Source organism: Convolutriloba macropyga, chromosome 4 (assembly GCF_964194025.1).
Source record: "Convolutriloba macropyga chromosome 4, txConMacr16.3, whole genome shotgun sequence".
NCBI classification, from domain to species: Eukaryota; Metazoa; Xenacoelomorpha; order Acoela; family Convolutidae; genus Convolutriloba; species Convolutriloba macropyga.
This window is the reverse complement of record NC_134471.1, coordinates 46,393,509-46,407,552: the sequence shown is the minus strand read 5'-3', so window position 1 is coordinate 46,407,552 and position 14,044 is coordinate 46,393,509. Positions and strand designations below refer to the sequence as shown.

Below are 14,044 nucleotides of genomic sequence, written 5' to 3'. Positions count from 1 at the left end.
TATCCTACGCGCCGTGAAAATACAAGCGAATGTTCGAACAAGTCCAGACATTAAAAGAGCATCAATATCCTGATAAATTCATATTTCAAATATGAAATTTGACCTTCGACAGATCGAAAGACTTGCACATTGACTGTTACACACTAACTACATTTCTGTCCATAGATTTACACGAACTATAGCAAAAAATTAAAACGAAGGCGAACGCTCTAAAAGCACTTGACATAAAAAGAGCATCAGGAATGAAAATCTGTATAATTATTTGAATGAAAACGCCTTAGATTCATTTCATCCTTTATCCGCATGTTTTAAATTTGGAATTTGACATCTGAACTATGTCGAGTAATTTGAAACCGTTCGTTCATATCAACCTTATGAGACGGACTATACAACAAGAATTCTGCTTGCATATTTTTATTACGTGTTGCTATGGTAGTCATATCGATAATTATACTTAAATATCTCAAAAAAAATCACACCACCGCTAATTTGAATGCCCAGCCTTTTGCAATCCCTTGACTGAGCCTGAATTTTTTTACTGAACTCAAATTTTGAGGTCACTTAAATTTTTCTGCTTTTTCATCCCACATATTAAAAAAATTATGATGAAATCTCTAAAAACGCAGGTGATATAAACCAGGTTTTCGTTCGTTCCAAATACCAATCTTTCAAGGGTTTCGGATTGGAGAAATGGATAGTGGAATTGACGAAAGTTCAACCAGTTATCATTTAAACACCATAGAAAACTAGACGGAAAAAATGATTTTGGCTCATCTACTTTATTACCAAACGCAAATTTTCTCATTAACGAGCACTCAAAACAATTTTAACAAGTCTACCGCTGTTCCAGTCAATTCTTCTTTCCATGCAACTTCAAGAAATCGGAAACGTTCGCTAGTTTTTCAGCATAATGCTACGGACTGTCGTCCCATAAAGTTGCAAATCAAGCGAACGTTCGAACAACTCCAAACATGGAAAGAGCTTCAATATGTTGATATATGCAATTTTTAAAAACAAACTTTGACCTTCGACACTTTGAAAGGGTGACTGTATGTCTGTCTGTCCACACTGACTGTATTTCTCTTCTGAACCATTGATTTATAAACAATTGCATGGAATTGAAATGCAGGGGAACATTCAAAAACCACTCGACATAAAAAGAGCATTACTATTGAGAATCTGCGTGATTAATTGAATGAAAATGCTTCCTTCCTTTAGCTCCATTTCATCCTTTATCCGCATGTTTTAAATTTGAATTTTGACATCTGAACTATGTCCAGTAATTTTAAACCGTTCGTTTATATCAACTTTATGGGACGGACTATACAGCAACCATTTTTCATGCATACTTTTATGACGTGTTGCTATGGTAGTCAGGTCGATAAATGTGGTGAAATGTCTCCAAATAACTCACACCACCGCTTATTTGAAAGTCCAGCCTTTTGCAATCCCATGCCTGAGGCTCAATTTTGTACTGAGCTCATTTTTTCTGGGTAACTCAAATTATTCTGCTTTCTTATCGGTAAAATGAAATATACTTAAAGAAGTGAGCGATAAAAGGTCCAAAATTTTTTCAATTATGATGGATGCCATTAAAAATATGGCAGTGAAAAACGATTTCACATCTTCAAATAAAAAATGGTATTGAAAAAAATTACCTTAATAGAGTAACAACTCCTCAGTTTGAGTTCCCAGCGTAACTGAAAGAATTGAAAATTAACCAGGTTCTCAACAAAACTTCTAGGAGAGCTGTTGCCCAAAAAAACGGCGCTTAACCATTGACAATCCTCGAAAATTTGATACTCTGATGTCCAAATAAACATAGCTTGTCTAACCAATATCAACTGCAATATGAATATTGCGGGACTACAATTTTATATAAAGAATGCGCGCCGATCCATCTCGAAAATTTGCAAGATATGCAGCCCAATGAGCGGAGACAGTCAGTAGATAACGTCAGGAGACCGAAAATGCTGAAGCAAAGGGCTGTAGCTGCGAAGAACTTACCGAATGAGAGAGTGAGTCCGATGGCAGCAGTGGATGAGTGAAGAAGAGAGAGATGGTGTTTGGAAGAGACAAGAAAGGGGTAGGCCAATGTTACTCCGAACAGAGAGGCACTTTCTCCAGAACAGGACAGGAACAAACTCCGCGTCTAAATACATATAAAAAGTAAATACTTTACTCAATATTATATTTCATTTTTTACAAATTAATTGTTATTACATCCTTATCATTATCGTTCCAACCTTGTCCCCCGAGAGATGGTGGGGAATCTAATTTATAGGCCCCTTTTTTTCTGCAGCCCGTATTCAAAAATTGCGCTACGCTTGCTAAACGGAGCAGAGTTGATAAAGGGCTGAAGCGGACAACATTCAGAAACCTGTTAGCTAGCTGGTCTTTTCCTTGAAACTGGGCATTATCCACTCGGCTATCAGGTTCTTGTGATCGCTTTTTCGACAATCGCTCTTGTTTTAGCAACAGACTTAATTTCTGAATAAGAGCAATTTAAAAGTCAAGCGATAAAAAGTCACTCGAGAAGTGAATTCGAAAGAATGTTCTTGAACAAAACGACCAAGCAAAAATTTTGAAATAAAAAGACACATGTTTACAATAATTGCCTCAAAGTTCGTCCGACAGCAATTAAACACCACTCCAATACACCTATTTTTTCAATTGATCGAAACAACCATGTCTACAGTATTGAAAATGCTTTTGTGGAGAAAAGTGCTGCATCTAAGAAGAGATTTGTAATTAGCGCTAATTTTAGGGGGATAACATCGGTTTGGTAAGAAAGAAAATGGAAACTGTGTCCTTTTACTTTACCTCGCCCACAAGCTATAGGCCAGTCCTGTATAAGTAGTCGAAAAGGTGCACATGAACTTATTGTCAGTGCACTTCAACGGCTTATCCCTAGTCGACCCCAGGTAGAAACAAACATAGAGAAATTTTAAAAAGATTTTGAAAGGTTCCTTTAACTTTCTAGGATCTCCTCGATTAAGCCTTTCAATCTAAAGTTTCGGAATTACACTGCTATATTTTTTTCAAAAAGTTTTATTATTTGTACCGGGGTTGTCTCACCTTTTTTTTATCAGAACAAGTTTAACCAATTTTTATTTTGGTAATAAAAATGTTACGGCACCACTTCAATTATAAAAATTTTTTGCTTTCTTTCTCGTTTCGTTTTTGTTTCTGCCTCACTTGTTGTATATGAAGCCCAAAAATCTGTTTATTAATTTCATTATGCCGTTTGGAGTATAACCAATTGAGTTTTAAGATTTCCGCGCAAAAAATGTTCGACATAATAATAATTCAAATTTTCTAATTTAGTCTTATTTGTCTAACGTCTGCGTGGGGAAAAATTATCGAAGAAAATTTACAGAAAATTACAGAAAACTTTTCTTGCAGGTAGAAGCTAATCTCCAAAAATTGATCTCGAACATTTGAAGCTCAGCAAATCTCATTTGCTCGGCTGCGTCTCATAAAAAATACCGTCCGCTAAGGTTTCCTACAACTAAAAACTTTCATACCAACATTTGATATTTTAGATACGAATTCTTATTTCAATTAATCTTTTCAAAGTTTTACAGTATTCTCCCCTAATGTCTTTGAGATTACGGAAAGCTCCTGGCAAATGGCAACTTTTTTGTCTTCAGGGTATTTCAGCTTTGCTAGACACATTTGATATTGATATCCAAAAGATGGGCAAAAAAAGCAAAAATTTGTTTTTTTTGTGATCCGCTTCCAGTAGTTACGTAATTCCTTAACCAGCATGAATTCAAACTGAAACAATGTTTAAAACGCCAACCACTAAGTGAAACTAATAATGCCGCATGGGATAGCCGATGACACTTGCCATTACTATGACTATGAGACAAGAGAAACAAAAAACAACAACAATTTAGTTACGGTCAAACTCAATATGGTTTTTAAAATTAACTAACAAATTTAAAAAAAAGCATCAGATAAAACCAAAATTAAGCAAATCAGCTTTTTGCAATATCCTTTTGGAACTCCATCGGAGCCATTGGGACCAGTCGTTAGTGAAACAAAAAATAGTAATACAACCTTGAAGAGCAGATGAGACCTACCATCGATGAGACAAAAAAAATCAATTAACAAAAACAAACGTTAGTTGCGACCAAATGTCAATGATTTTTTGTCAAATAACAATTAATAAGAAATTCAAAATGGGATCAGATATAACTAGACAAGTCTAAATAGCATCACATAAGGCGTCATAAACAACTGTGAACAGCATCAGAAAAACTTTTGTACGTCGCCAGAAAACATATGACACCGGTCCTTGAGACTAGCTAACAAGTCGACAAAGAAGAGGGCAAAATTTGAAAAAAAAAACATTTTTTTAAATTTTCTTTTAAATTTAACAAAAACACTTAGCCAGCAACAGCAAATTTTCAACATGAACTTTTATATCCGCATAGGCAGCCAAAAAGACCTCTTATCATCAAGTATATGCCATACGACTACAAAAAACAACAAATACATCCAAAAATCAGAAACTCAGTTGAACTGAGAGAAAACGGTGTTGAAGCCATTTATGAGCATTTCATTAACCTCATTATACATATTCAGATATTTTGATCTTCGAAGCCAATGGGAACCGGCATTAATGCTATACTATGACGGGAAAACAAAAAAAAACAAAAAAAATGAAAAAAGGCCAAATAACAAGAAATCACAAAAAATTATGAAAACGCAAAGCCAAAAAAAGATTAACTAAAAAAACAACTCCTACAAAAGTTAATTGTTCTCTTTGGACAGAAGACGCAACCATGTTACAAATTTATATAATAAAGATGAAAAATGCAAAGATCAAAATGTCGGAGAATTTTTTTGTGATCTTTTTACCTCAAATATTTTCAAAAGCAGCAACAACCATAAAATTTGAACTAAAATAAACTATGTAATTTAATTTTTAACTTCAATGGAAGCCATTTGCATCCCTAATTAGAGGAGACTAAGTCTTGAGACTACAAATCAACAACGAACACAGGCAGAACTCAAACGATTTCACGGAGGCCGCATTTTTGAAGCCATCAAAAGCATAAGCTATGAATTACTCGGGTCAGTTCTGGCCATCAATGATCTCTCAATAAGACAACGAAAACTAAGAACAATAAAAAGTTTTAAAAAATCAAACAAGATTTCTGACACCACATAGTTTTAAAGCCATAAAACAATCATCTGCTACATACAAACAATGAAAGGATTAATAATGAGACTAAGTTACAAGTTCTCAGAAAGAACAAAAAGGGCAGAATTAAAAAGTCAATTAAATTGGTCAAAAGCAAATTGTTTCAAGGCTATTAACACTTTTAGCTATCAAGAAAATGTCCAAGTTTTCTTAAGAGGAAGCCATTACGAATTGTTATAATCAAGAATAACCAGCAGAATGATACGATTATAAACAGAACCACAGAAACAGGCAAAAAAATTAAAGTTTCATTCTATTTTGGAACAAAATCTTTTCGAAGCAGTAAAAACCATACGCTATTGAATAAAAACATCTTATAAGTTCAATTGCTTGTTCAAAGCAAAGGGACATGTTATTAAGTTGATAATATGACACGAAAACAAAAAACAACTTCAAAAGGGCATTTGTCCGAGCGTCTAAAAAACTTAATGAAATCCCATGTTGTCGGAGCTAAGAGACAACTAATTGAAAAACACAACCACCCGACTTATTAATATTTAATTTTCTAGACCAAACAAATCTGTGTTTACTGACACCAAGCAACAGGTTGACAGAATTTTGACAAATGTGGTGACGATGAAAAGATTACTCCGATTTTCTTTAAACAAATTTAATCAAAGAAATAAGAGAAATTAGGTACTCAATTGAGAGCAGCACGGAGGTTCATCCACACTATTTATGGAAGCCAACAGGATCTTTTATTTAGGATACTCAGTCATGAGACTGCAAAAAAGAACAACAAATGCTGGCATAAGACAAGAACGTAATTCAATTTTTCTAAAACACTTTGTGGAAGCCATAAAAACAATGAAAATTCTTCTGAAAACATAATGGGATAGTGGGGCCTCATTTTTACAGGAAAATGCGCTGACAAAAATTGGCCTTTGAATCAAAACTCTTCTGTTCTGAAAGACAAAAACAAAAAATGCTAGACAAATTTTTAAAAGAGATATCACTTCAATAGATTCATAACAATTTTTGATTGTCAAAAACCACGATTTGAACACAACTACCCTTGAATTTTGCTGCGCATTCAAAAACAACAAGTAACTGTTCCAATTGGAACCGATATAGAAATTTTGGCAACAAAAATTTCAAAATATTAAAATTAAATGATGCATTTTGGATAATGCATGTTTGAATTAACCGGAAAGAATTTTATTCCAGAACACTGGAGGCAGTGGAGGTGAAACTAAAACAGTTTTGAGTTAACCTAATAACGTTTTAGCAGTTGTTAGGTCCCTACTTCCTGAAATGTGAAAAAGGGGGATAAAGAAACATATTTGAGTCATTTTTGATTTAAAAAGGCTAAATTTTGAACAATTCAGCAAACCTTGAGCTAAAGTTGTCCCATCAAACGATTCAGCCTACTTTGTGTTTCAGCCTACGATTCAGCCCATCATCCCTACTTTGTGTTTTTAGGCAAACCCAATAAGACTAATGGTTGACGAATTTAAAAACCTTTATCAAAATTGAGGAAAAATTGAGCAAACATCCAAGAAAGCGTACAAAGCCAACGGATATCATTCTAATTTTTACAAAACTTTAAACCACGATAACTGCCTGGAAAAAACGAAGTTCATTTTTTTAAAATTCTACATTCTACGCTGTACGGGCTGTCTAAATCTACAATGAATATACCGATCGGCCAAAATTGACTGAACAAAAAAAACAGTTGAATATATAGTTGTACTTCAACTGAAGTGTGTCGGAGCAATAAGCGATCGCATTGAATTTAAAACAAAGGCCTGCTGATCGCTAAAATAGTTTATCAAAGTAATCAAGCAAACAACGAGTTAATCAAAGCAACGGAATAAACTGTTATTGTTTATATCTGTTGTCGGAATAAACACATATTGTTTACCTACTTTAACTTAGAGTATTTTAAGTGCAACAGGCCCAGAAATTAGGTTTCTGTCGAAAAAATGTCAACAGCAGCCCGGCGAAATGAAATTCATAATATTTAAAATTTTGGGACTTAAGAAATGTAATTTGAAAATTTCCAACTGCCTAATGTCCTGATAGCGCCGATCACCACGCTATGCATCCGCATAAGAGTCTAAAGGGAAACTCATGCGATCAAGTATGATAACAGTGAGAATCAAATGCAAATTTTCTTGATCAACAATTATGAAGATTTAGTGCCAAAGTTCTCAACCAAAAGATCAATTTCAGTCAAGGTCCCGTGACTCGATGTCACTTCTAGTTCTTGGCTCAAATCCTCAAGCCGCAAAGAGCTTTAAGGTGGAAGTAGCCAATTATTTCAAGCAAGTCACGTAACTTATACGTTTAGTCTCAAAAATGGTTTTTGGCGACTTAGCGATTTCGATTGGCATAAATGTCTATTTATGTTTCAGCTTTTGTTAAATTAAAGTAAAAAGGGAAACAAGCGAGCGCCTAGTAGTGTACGTTGCAAAGAAAGTTGCAACGTTAATCTTGCATGACGCGATAAAAATTGTAAAAGAACCAGAACTTCAAAAAAGCTTAAATTGGTAATGCATTGAATTGAAGACAAGAAATTAATGAAAGAGGAAACGTCAAATGGATCTTCTTGAAATTGACCGATTTTCTCTGATTTTCAGACAAGAAAAAATAAACAAATGAATCCGGGTGGCAATCAGGTTTTCTTGTTATTCGACAGTTAAAGATATATTTTTCAGGCAACTGAAACGAATGATTGATGGGTTTAGTCCGTTATTGTTTTTGACTGTTTTCGATGTTAGGCCTGCTTAATTCAGATTGATTTGCTAGTCAACTGATGTTTAACAATACTTTGAGCAGAATGAGTGAAGACTGTAACCAGCAGAGAAAAGTCAAAGCGATTTCAACCAAAATGCAGAAAAAACGGCAAAAGTTGGATAAACCGAAAGCAATTTGTTAAATGAAGAATAAAATATAACAAGACAAGTGCTGAATTACAGTGATGTGTTACACTCATCATACATCAAATATTAGATCCTCGCGTTACCCTATATTCATAGTGCTGCCTTTGATGATCGTATAAAATTATATAGTTCATTGCATTCGACCTGGTACTATTTCACAGCTATGTTGAAGGCTAAACATTCCTCTTTAGTCTGCCTATATACAGAACGTCATTCTCATACGTTTCTCGTGTCAGTGTCAAAACAAGCATTCAATTGATTGTATGCATCGCATCACTTTTATCCTACTAGTATAGTCTACCAGTAGAAGAACCCAAGGCTCAGATACGTGAGTTAGGATTAGCTGACATGGCGCCAGGACACCATTGGGAATAGAGCATATTGGGCGAAAAAACACAAGAACCTCTAACACAATGGGAAAAATGAAAATCACAAGCGAAACTCGCATTACCTTCAAAGGAAAACATTGACCTATCTAACCCTCTCAGATCAATGCAAACATCTGTACAATTTCCTGCAGAACCAATTTATGAACAACTAATTATTGACCGGGCCCCCAATTTTGAAAGAGAAAGAAGGACAAGAAATACGCAACAAAGAACAAATTAGGAAAACAGGTATCGAAAAAAACGGGAATTGGGGATTATGTCCGACCGTCTAACAATAAAGTCTGCAAAGTAGCAGATCAAAAAGCCAGCTCTTTACTAATTTTAAGTATCGGTAAAGAAGAAGGCCGCAAAGATTTGAATAGACAAGATCCACACATGAACATCGAAAGCATAGAAGTGAAGCATCTTTAGAATCTATTAGAAAAAATATTCATCAAGCAAAGAAACATTACCATCGACAACTTTACTATGTGGAGCCGAAAACAAGGAAAAGTTGAGACAACAGACCAGTTTTACGGTGCTATTACAAATCACTGAAAATTTCAACCCGGATCTCCCAGAAAAAGAACAAGACGCATTTACAGACGCATTTATTTTCGACATGAAAAATAGGGATACAGCGCAAACTTCTTTAAAAGACAGTACCAACTGAACGACAAAGTAACCAATAATTATCTAATCAAAAAAACTTTTGAAATAGAGGCCTAATATTTGATAAAGGCCACAGATCACTTTGCACCGCAATTGGCTAAACTTGCCCCAAGGGTAACCTAAGAAATCACTCTACTCGAGTGTGTAAAAGTAACACCCGACCATCATAAATAAATTTCAGTCCAAAAAATTCGATAAACGAGGTATACGAATTATCAGGTATTAGTTCTCTGATTGAACCAAAATCCTACAACTGACACTGGGAAGTGTACTTACAGAGTACTGTCCAGTTTAGGGAGTCCATCAACAGTTGTAAACGAGTCGTTACCAAACGCGATACTCAAATCATGCCCCGAAGCTCATTGGAATGGACAGAAAAAAGTGGAACTGAAAACATTTGCAGCCGAGCCAATAACAATAAATAACAATAAACAACAAGGATCATTAAATTGGCCAATTTAGCGTAAAGGCTGGAAAGCGGAAGAGTGGAAAGTTCTTGTGGGACCCTATGGTCATAAACCTCTAATCGGCAGAGACTTTTTCCCGAATACCGTTCTCCATCTCGTACAGAAACCAAACAACAGTAAGTCCGTTTTGAACATTTCTGACATATGTCCCATAAAAGTTTATATTACCAAAAACTTACCAAAACTGGTTGCCCGTTTGGGAAAATCAAAACGTAATACTGTGAGATCCGCATTCAACCGAAAGTCTACGGTAACACACCAAAAAAGGTAGACAAATACCAAAACTCCGAATTAACTTAACTTATATCGGATGGTAATATCGGAAAATTGATTACCGTAAAAAGGGATAAGTAAAAAAAAGCACTAAAAAGTGTTAAACAAAGCCGTACACAAGAACGAATATTAAATGTCGAAAATCGAATCATTAATGGACAATATTGGAAACGCAAATCCAGCAAATCCAAGACAGGAAAGGTTCAGCACATTTTAATGTGAAGTACGCGTATAGTCAACCTAAACTAGATCCAGAAACAGTAACACATTGCAAGTTTAACATTGTCGGCATTGATTGTAGAGGCACTTACTGAATTCTTTTTACGGATTTACAAATATGCCTGTCGAATTTCAAAGAGCAAAGCACTGCACCTTTTCTTCATTAAATAGTCAACACTGTTCTCTTGATAATTCAATCACTGTTACTTAAGGATCACAGTCCGAACATCTAATGGAAGTATACGCGTGCCGCATAGCTTTTGACGACGAAAATCTACGGATGAATCTACACGTGTCATTTCGCTAAAGAAAAGATAAAAGGACTGGGTTATGAAATTTCAGATTCAGGAATAAAGCCATTAAATTCCAAAACTACAACAATTTCAGAATTATGTGCACCCAGAAGGTTCAAACAATTAAGCTCATTCATTGCATCGGTGCATCACGCAATGTTTTCACCAAAAACAATGTTTTCCATTAAAAACATATTGAAAAACGGACGCAAATTTAATTGGACAGCAACAACAACAACATTTCAACACGATTAAAGTAGAGACAGCGAACACCGCTGAAAACGCAAATTCTGCTTCAAAAGTCAACTCGATTAGTTTTTTATTTATTTATCTGCATTTTTTTTTCAGATTCGGCTTTTTAACTGCCGTGTGGGAATTACTTGGACTTCTTTTTTTAGCGTTTTCCACATTGGGCGTCAAAAGATGAGAAGAAGTGCCAGCCATATTCGTTGCAACTAGTTTTTTTGGTACCGGCAGACACTGGTAATGTAGAACGTGAAAAAAATGGTACTAAGTAAAACATACCAGTCCTTTCAATTAACAGCAAATAGTTAACCTGGGTCGCTCAACGGCCAAGGCTAGTGTGGTGAAAGTCTCTCCCAAAACATAGCCAGATGGAACCATAAAGATCAACTGAAACGTGTAATGAAATCTCGATTTATCTTTTACATTCAAAATTTTTGGTTTTGTTGAATTTTCAGGTAAAAGATAAAAGGAAAACAAAAAAAACGAGAGTAACAATTATTTGAAATTCGTTTATTGCCGATAACAATGAAATAAAAACTAAAGGTGTGATTGGCTGCACGTTTAAAATAAATACCATTTTTTTTATCAAAAAGGGGAGATTAGCATCAACGAGCATATTCCCATGGTTACTTATAAAGGATCTTTATAAGCTTATTTAGTTTGAGATTACGACGATGGAGATTGAAGTTTTTAGCGATAATGAGGAAAATGTCTGTTTTACGTTTACCAGGGACCATGATGTTTAATCTTCAAACAGTGAGCACACCAGGACCTATTATTACCCAGACTCAGCTGGAAAACTGCTTTCATTTTCTATCTGAGAAAATAATTTTATTTCATTAAACAAAAGATGATTGTAAAGAATAACTTATTTTTTGCTTATCTATTCCAATGCCCCGTTTTTTTTAAAGCAACTTGGCCTGTACACATTTTGGAGAACGTGAAAACAGGTAACTTTTAACGCCGCCATTCTATTTTAGTTCTCTTCTAGGACTCGATCCAGAAAAATGCCATCCTTGAAATGGCACCAATGGGGGCCTCGTTCCACTTTGTTTCGCGGCCCTTAGAAAATCGTCGGATCTCTTCCGTTTGTGCACCCCCCCCCCCCCCTCCCAGCTTAGTGGGCGCATATTACTTGCACCCTCAGACGCACGTGCTATTTTTACATAGTGACTTACTATGTAATGGCACGTGCTCTGTAGCGCTGGGGGCGCAAAATGTACTGGGTGGGGGGGGGGGGGGGACGGGAGGAGAAGGGGGCACAAACAGAAAATATCCAAATCGTCAAGTGGAAAATTTTCAAGGAAAAAACATGTCTAACCTCTTGTTTCTCTCGATACTCGGCGGAATCAGACATCACAAATGTATCGTAGCATCCGGAAAGTTGAGTTGTGAAGTCGTTCATCAATGCTTGAAAGTCCGCTTTTTCCATGACCGTTTTGGTGCCTCCATATATAGTAAAAATGAGAACAGAACCCAGAATTAAGTACACAATTAGGGTTATACCAACTGACAGGGCCGCAATCTTCAAACACTTCTCAAGCTTGTAATCCATTAATTGAGATAATTGTAATAATAGCAATAAAACTTTTATTTTAATCAATTCCACCAGGATAAAGCAAGCTATAAGGCTTTAGAGTTGACTGATAATATTTGAATACTCTTGGTTGCTTGATAAATAACTTGATTCAAATAATTAGACCAATTAAACCAGTAATGACAAAAATAATGTCTGAAATTTGAAAAAGCTGATAACTTAGGAGTATATCTTAGTTATGTTTGAACCGAAACGACATTGAGAAATAATTCAAGTTTCATAGTTCCGTAAACTTTTGAGTTGAACAGATCAAAATAGTACATTATCGCTATTCAGTAATAACTCGTTAGTTATGACATTTCTCTTGGTTAATAAATAAGTGGAATCATCTCTCGTTATTGCAACAAACCTAACTGAGTTATGTTCAGCTGTTACTATTGGTTATAAATCATAACTCGATTATGGATTGATTCAGGAACTGTTGAGTTGATGTCAAAGTGACCGTTAAATAAGTTATATCAAAGTTCTATAACTATTAATAAAGGCGACGGCAAGTAAACATGGGCAACCAAGATTAGGTAAATAAGTTACAGTTACCAGTACTGGTTATAATGATTGTAACTTTCAAACTTAAATAACCAGAAATCAAAACTGCGCCCTTGTTTCTATTTAATCTTTCAAAGAATAGCCATGACTTGAAACGAGCCAATTACAGTAAGTAAACTTGAGATATCAAATAACTGGCCAACAGTTATAACTAAATTTAACCAAGTTGGTTTAGTAATTACAAAGCGATTTGATACTGTGACTACTAAGGAACGAAAGCAGAACAATTTGATCAAATGCCCCCCTGTTTACCTTTCAAGCTAATTATAATCAGCCACACAATCGAATCAGATTTGAAAGTGTTTATAATTCGCTAAATTGTAAACTACTCTGTTCAGCTAATACTGCACAATAAGTTTCAAGTCAAATGTGACCCAAATTACAAATCGGTTGAATAAATTCTTGTAAATTGCAAATGCGATTTGGTTAATATGAATTGGTAATTAATCTTTGTAATTGCTATTTTATTAATAAATTTTTTGAAGTTATAATTAATACAGAAGTCTCAAAACGCTTTGAGCAAAGTTAGTCCGAGTTTATTACAAAATAGAGATTATCTCACCAACTCTTGTAATGCGATACATGAAAACAATAATTCGTACAGTATTCTTGTTTCGTCTGGTGTGAAACGTATATTTTGAGCTGTATGAATTGTACGCAGCTACTAGTACTGATCTAGTTTCGTCAAGTTGTACAAAAAGCTTCAATTTTTAGCACTAAAGTGGAAAGAATTATCAGCCAATGAAATCTAAGCATAATATGCAGCTGAGAATTATCATCACAATCTCGGAGGAAAATTCAATAAAAATACTATTACACAGTTTTAGTATTTTTTTTAGTATTTATGCTTTTGTAACTTTGCTGACAAAATTCCATGATATCCATGATTCGTGTTAATTAGAAGAGTCTTTCGATTGCTTTAGAAAGTAGTCGTTTTAAACTTTTCTGCCGTTAACAGCAAAATTGTCAAACGAGCAGTGACACAACAATTAAATTCAATTCTTGACTAAAAATCACCTTCTTTAAAGCTTTAATGCTGTCAGAAAAATTTTTAATTTAAAGGGTTACGGCGACCTGCGTTGCAAACCACGACCCCGAAGACTTGCTTTAAATGTACATAAAACAGTCCAAAGGCTGTTTCACAAGATACTAACACAAATTGTGCAATATTTAATTTTTTTCTTGATTAAATTTTCTTATTTCTACCTGCTACTTGTCCATCGTCCACTTATGTGGTTATTAATAATAATAATTTTGGTTCCG

At 34.9% G+C, this 14,044-nt stretch overlaps 1 protein-coding gene across 1 annotated transcript in view; it reads right to left on the bottom strand.

Annotated features, from left to right (window-relative positions):
- The window catches only part of LOC142337705 (uncharacterized), a 63,699-nt gene extending 50,240 nt beyond the window's left edge, over window positions 1-13,459 (bottom strand). Inside the window, exons 1-3 of the mRNA XM_075387153.1 lie at window positions 13,344-13,459; window positions 11,960-12,932; window positions 2,008-2,152 (exon numbers count right to left, since the gene is read on the bottom strand). Coding sequence (XP_075243268.1) covers window positions 2,008-2,152; window positions 11,960-12,193 — 379 coding nt within the window. The 5' untranslated portion in view covers window positions 12,194-12,932; window positions 13,344-13,459. The remainder of the gene's footprint in view (window positions 1-2,007; window positions 2,153-11,959; window positions 12,933-13,343) is intronic.
- Between the last annotated feature and the right edge of the window lie 585 nt (window positions 13,460-14,044).